The following is a 6396-nucleotide window of genomic DNA, read 5'->3' as shown; positions in this document are numbered from 1 at the left end:
CTCCCCCAAAGCCACTAAAGCTGTGTGCTAGTCTGGGCCTCCAGATCTCACTCTTCCAACCTACCTTACCCTCTGGATCAGCTCACGTGGACCTTCTTAGCTTCATGTCTTGGCCCACTCCCTTGCACAACTCTGTCCAGCTTACATGTTGGAGGATCTGCCTACCTTCTAATTGGTTCAGAAGGCCCCATGGAAACAGCTGCTGGGAAATTCCCTAGACTCTAACCACAAAGGTGCCCCCAAACCCAGATGGGAAACCACCACCCATGTGCCACCTGCTCTGTAAAACTACCTTTTCTAACTAGAATTGGGCTAAAGAGGCAATTCATTCACGAAGGAACAAAGGACAGGCTCTCACTGATTCACCCTACCCCTTTGTTAGGTTTTAATGTATCTGCTCACAAAACAGGATTAAGAACTACTCTAGAGGACCATGCACATGATAAGATTATCTTTTATTAGAGATCTTATATTACATATTCCCAAAAAGATATAAAATCTTCCAAGAGAAAATATCAAAACCTGTTGATTCCAAGGTGAGCAAAATGATAAAAATGAAAGCAAACGTTTTATTTCAGACAAAGGAATGTGAAAACATTTCGGCACAAATACAACAAAGATATGGGAAAACAATTACAATGTTTTATAACACATTTTACACACTTTGTTTTAATAGGTATTTGTAGAAAACAAGGATTCTGAGTTCTTCAACACTGCAGTTACAACTCCAAATGAAAATTTCAAAGAAAAAAAAAGAGGGAGAGAGGGGCAGGGAGAGGGAGGGGGAGGTGGAGGGAGAGAGAGAGAGAGAGAGGGCGCGCGCGCAATGCACTGTTTGGTCAACTGAACATCTGTGATAATAAATGCAATAAAACCTAATCAAATGAATATACCACCAACATCACAACTGAAGTGTATGGTTTTTAGTGTATGCCAGAGACACTAAATTATTTAATCAGTTCTTGACCACAACCTAAAGCATCTTCTCTTCATTTGCCTGATGATTATCCTAAAAATAACTTCAAAGAGCAGAAACTTGCTGGTTAAAGAGAATTTCTGCTTTACTTGTGAACAGCTGGTGGCAACATACACTGACTAAAACCCCAACTGACATGGGACAGATCTATCTCAAACAACCAGAAGTGGCAAAACCACTGTTATTGCATCAAAATTTTTTATTTCATCTGATCAGAATTTCCAAAATGATTAAGCACACCCACTTAACCACAGAACACAGTGAACGCCCAGAGGAAGGTTTTACATTTAAGATGCAGTGAAAATACTGATCTTATTCCTGGGATTTGCTTCTGGCAACCCTAACATCTGTAGATGTCCACAAAAAGGAAGTGTCTTCTCCTTTTCTAGTTGTTTATTCCCAAAAAATGAGGAAGGAAGCTTACAGTACATGATTATTGCATGAAATCACCCCCCTTGTAATATCCCTATCAACAATGGTATTATTTTCTGAATTATTAAAGGCAAAGGAGTTTATGAATTTAAACACAATAATTTTAGGAGCTGCATCTTGAGTAAAAATCCAGAGGATAATCGATTTACATAGTGAAAGAGAAATTATTGTAATTTCTCTATAAAGATGTTGGAATGACAAGAGGTAAAATGGAAGTTTAAAGTCACATAGTACACTAAAGCTATTAATTTAACTCAAAGAGAATTTTCAAAACTATACCTACTCAGATTCCTTTCCACGTTGAAACTGAATAGCTTAAATGTTGTTGTTATTTTAATGTTAAGGAAACAACGATTCCAAATAAACTTTATTAAAAGTATTGTAATGGCACATGGGCTTAGAACTTCACTTTGAGGCTAGCACATGTAAAAACTTGGAATTAACAAACATATTCTTTAATAAGATAAATCATGATGAGCTACATAAAAGTGGGTTTCAAAATAGGGTCTATTTTTAAAGCATTCTCTTTTAGTAGTTAACTACTGTGAAATGGAAACAGTATCTGGATTTTGCATGTTACAAAATCTTTGCTTCAAGTTGCAGTTTCCTTGGCAGCAGCATATTTTAATTAACAATATTTTTCTTCCTTGTTTTGTTTTCTGACATCTCAGTACATTCAAATAGTCAAAATGTTTAGAGTAACATCACCACAAATTTAATGAAACAGATCAGAATGTGGCCAGCATTGTCAGGCAAAAATTACATAATTTATGTGTCATAGAAAATACCCACCCTGCCCCCAACCCCCCCACATCCCCGCTTCCCCAAACAGTAATATGGACACCAAAAGATTTAATAAGACTTATAAAAAAATAAGGCACATTTATTTTGATATGGTTAATTTTAAAATAGAAAACCCCATCTCGGAACACCTGTATTCAAATGAGCTGTGTAAAAAGATACCTTGTGGTACCTAAAATAGGTTTACGGTATCTATGGAATTGCTTCTTCTATTTTAGTGACAATGGAATAAATTGCACCTATCCCACATTGTCAAGTAATGAAAATATGCCTCTTTTTCTACTGCTGAATGATTTACAATTAGGTATTTCTGGAAATACTTACAAAGGGTGGGAAGGGGAGGGAAAGGTTAAGACGTTTATTAGAAAAAGGTGTGAAAACCAACTATGTTTACCATAAGGGTCAATGGATTGCACTTTTCCACTTATTTCAACACAACATTTTTCTAACTTGTATCAATGGTTGCAACCATTTTGGCCATTAGCTTTTTACCCACCAGTATTTTATTCCATTTCGGTCAAATGGGTATTTCTGTAAAACTAAAGAAGGATCAGCAACATAAATACTTACAAGAATCTCTTCACAACCCCCAACATGGACATAATTAGTTAGCATTTAACCTGAGATACAATCTGTTGAGAGGTTGTTTTTAAATATTTCTTCGCTTGTTGCATCAATTCATACTGATGGTGGTAGTTCATGGGAGGAACTTAAAAAATTAAAAGAAAAGAAAAAGAAACCTGGTTGATAGCATGGCTTTTTTTTTTTTTCTCCTAATGTACTGGTTAAAAAAAAAAAAAATCACAGAATTTATGTTCTCACAGTAGCCAGAAGCTAAAATAATGTGCTTCTTTATTGCACGTCAAACCAAGAAACGTATAAAAGCCAATGATTCCCGATCCAAATGTGAAAGTCAGGTTCACCTCAACCGGATTCGGAATGTGCTGATTTCCATTGGACTCAAGGTGATCTCGCTGATATTTTGGGTGTCTGGAGGTGGATGCATCAAGGATAACGATGAAGGTGTGAGACTTTCAACAGTAAACTTGTTAAAAAGTTTCTGTACCAACATCTAAAAATTAAATGATAAAAGATATGTATATTTAGTCAACTTTGAAGAAAGATTAGTAGCACATCTGAAAGAATAAAACAGTATATTGAAGTTTTTCCTTTTACGGAAAAGTAAGGAGGGGATTAAATATACACCTATTCATGCTGAACACACAGAGGATCCCTGGGGGGAAACAGGAAACTAGTATCAGTCAAGGGCAACTTGTTTGGCACCCCTTTCCGTACTGCTTGGAAATTTTATACTATTTCAATAAAAGAAAGGACATCTATGGGTCAAGCTTTATATTTATTTATTCATTTTTTGAGACAGAGTCTCACTCTGTTCCCCAGGCTAGAGTGCCATGGCGTCAGCCTAGCTCACAGTAACCTCAAACTCCTGGACTCAAGTGATCCTCCTGCCTCAGCCTCCCTGGTAGCTGGGACTACAAGCACGCACCACCATGCCCAGCTAATTTTTTCTATGTTTAGTTGCTTGGCTAATTTCTTTCTACTTTTAGTAGAGACGGGGACTCGCTCTTGCTCAGGCTGGTCTGGAACTCCTAAGCTCAAGGAATTCTCCCGCCTCGGCCTCCCAGAGTGCTAGGATTACAGGCGTGAGCCACCGCGCCTGGCCAGGGTCAAGAAGCTTTAAAAACATCCTTATGCTCTTTCAGTCAATATTAATCCATAACAATGGTGGTTCTCAATCATTTCTTCCTGTTCCAACAGAGTTGAGAGATAGGATACACAGGCTCATGAAAAGGAGGGCTCATTATGTTGAGCTCTAGTCTGTACGGTGGAGAGATCATTTGGAAAATACTTCCCTCATCTCTGTCATGTTATCTAACATGTCTCTCTGAATCGTGTCACCCTCTTAAAACTCAATGCCTCAAAAGAGAGATCAAAAACAGGCAGCCAGCAGGCAGTGTTCACAACGAGCATCTGTTTGGCTTGCCCAGTGTTGACTCATAAGCAAATTTGGATTCATCAGAAGACCTAGACCTACATTTATTTCCCAAGGGGAAAACAACTGCTTGGAGCTAAGTCCAGCTGCCTTTTGGGCTGCAGTTGATTACCCCATTGACGACCATCTCAATGCTTCCTTATTGCCAGCCCCATGAGCTTCAGTTATTAAAAACTTGCCTGGCTCTTGCCCTTTGTTGGACTTGGGTTTATCACCGTTGAACTAGATGGCATGTGAGCATGTGCAGTCTGGGGGAAGAGGGAATAGGAGAGTGGGAGGAAGACACTTTGTAGGTTGGAAATGGAAAGCCTAGGAAATGGCAAGAGCATTGCCTTCAAATACACACAGTTTCTGGCTACACATTTTGATGTTGACAAGGAGAGGAGACTGACGATTGAGAAAATGCTTTCTTAAGATGGGGAGATTCTAGCTAACTTGCAGACTGACAGGAATGAATCAGTAAAGAGGCAATGAAATCAGATCTTATTGCCAGGATTGTTTACAAAAAGTGAGGATTTCAAAGCACACTAACTAGATAAGCAAAAATAACCTTTCAACTTACCTTTCCCTGAGTAGTAGGACAAAGTAGTCCTGTGTTTTTGCTAGAGAATCTGCAATCGAACCCTTTCCTGTGGAAGATCAAAGCTGCCTCATCGGAATACACACCGCCCACCTGCAAACAAACAGACCACCGATGTACCATAGAGACGTTAAAGCAAGTATTTACAGTATTTTAAACACCACTGTCTTGATGTCAGCATCCAAAAGCACATTTATTTAGCAACGAAGTCAGGCAAATTCATGTCCCCTCAAGTCCATGCTCACTGGGCCATCCACCTGCTACACATCCACCCCCACAGGCACTGAGCCAGGTGAGATTATGTCCTACGGTTACTTGTTAAGCAACTTCATGCCTTGGTTTCCCCCAGAGTCCCTGAGGATTTAGGTTTCCTTTTGGCCACATATTATGTACTGTTTTATCAAAGTTTCTTCCAATAAAGCATTTCATTTTTATTTTTTATTTTTTTTAATTTACACATCAATTAAATAAAGAATACCTGATTTTTAGACCTTCTCTGGTCACTGAATGATATACCATCTATCTTAAAATTGAAACATGCTTCTTCATTGAATACTAATTTTTGCTAATTGCATAAACATTCTTAATCTTTAATGTATTGGTTCATTATTTTTATACAAGAGACATTTAAATTGAATTAGTTACGCTTTTCACTTGCTAGGCCAGCTCTCATTTATTAGCTTGATGTATCATTTAAATTCACATTACAGAAGCTATTGTTTATGGGCAGGCAAAAAGAAAAATACTAAACATAACAAGTCAGCTATGGGGAATCAGTATACATTTTCTTGCAATAAAATTTCTCACATCCATTTAAATAACAGTATCAAGAATGGTTCAAGTCTTTGAATATTTTAAATTATAATTCTCTTAATAAATTTTATGTTTCCTAAAGTGGGAAGACATTTATAAAAATAAGCAAAATGAATTAAAAATCCTTAGAAACAATTAAGAAATGTATAGTTATACAATGTGCTGCTCAGCCCTGACATGGTGATATAAATGATTCCTTTCTCCCTTCCCTGGCCACCGACATGAATATCCAAGCTCTTGATCATCCTCACTGGGGGATAAGATTTTTTAATGTGCTATAGAGACACCTTTTCTGAATAGCTGCCAGCAACTCCACCACTGATTTGATTTTAATATGCCTGAACAGTTTAAAGCTGTCCTCACCTCAGATGCTTGGCTGGAATAACCTATGTTATGATGTTTCACACTGGTATTTTGCAGTGGTACTGCTAAGATTTTGTTTGAAGGGAGAGAAAAAAGTCATTTAAGGAATTCACAGGACCACATGATACATACAGTAGGTTTAAAGCACATGATAAAAATTTCAAATTAAATTTCAATAAATTTCATACACCCCCTATTTAGCGCAAAAAAATAGCACATAAGAAAATCCTTCACATACATAAAATCTCTGGAAGAACAACAACAAAGAACAACAAAGAGAATTCTATCATATGCCAATTGTGAAACCATAGGCTAGTCATTTATTCTTCCTAAGTTTCCTTGACTGCAAACTGGAGCTGATGCTTGTGTACTTCCTTCATGGGGTCACTGTGTGGATCACTGTGTTGACAACACTAT

The 6396-nt window shown here is 37.6% G+C and overlaps 1 protein-coding gene across 1 annotated transcript in view; it reads right to left on the bottom strand.

Annotated features, from left to right (window-relative positions):
• Positions 1-455: 455 nt before the first annotated feature.
• Positions 456-6396, bottom strand: part of MAN2A1 (mannosidase alpha class 2A member 1) — a 167736-nt gene continuing 161795 nt past the window's right edge. Inside the window, exons 21-22 of the mRNA XM_069492771.1 lie at positions 4786-4896; positions 456-3281 (exon numbers count right to left, since the gene is read on the bottom strand). Coding sequence (XP_069348872.1) covers positions 3129-3281; positions 4786-4896 — 264 coding nt within the window. The 3' untranslated portion in view covers positions 456-3128. The remainder of the gene's footprint in view (positions 3282-4785; positions 4897-6396) is intronic.

The sequence above is a fragment of the Eulemur rufifrons genome, chromosome 17 (assembly GCF_041146395.1).
Source record: "Eulemur rufifrons isolate Redbay chromosome 17, OSU_ERuf_1, whole genome shotgun sequence".
NCBI classification, from domain to species: domain Eukaryota; kingdom Metazoa; phylum Chordata; class Mammalia; order Primates; family Lemuridae; genus Eulemur; species Eulemur rufifrons.
This window is presented reverse-complemented; position numbering and strand designations above follow the sequence as displayed.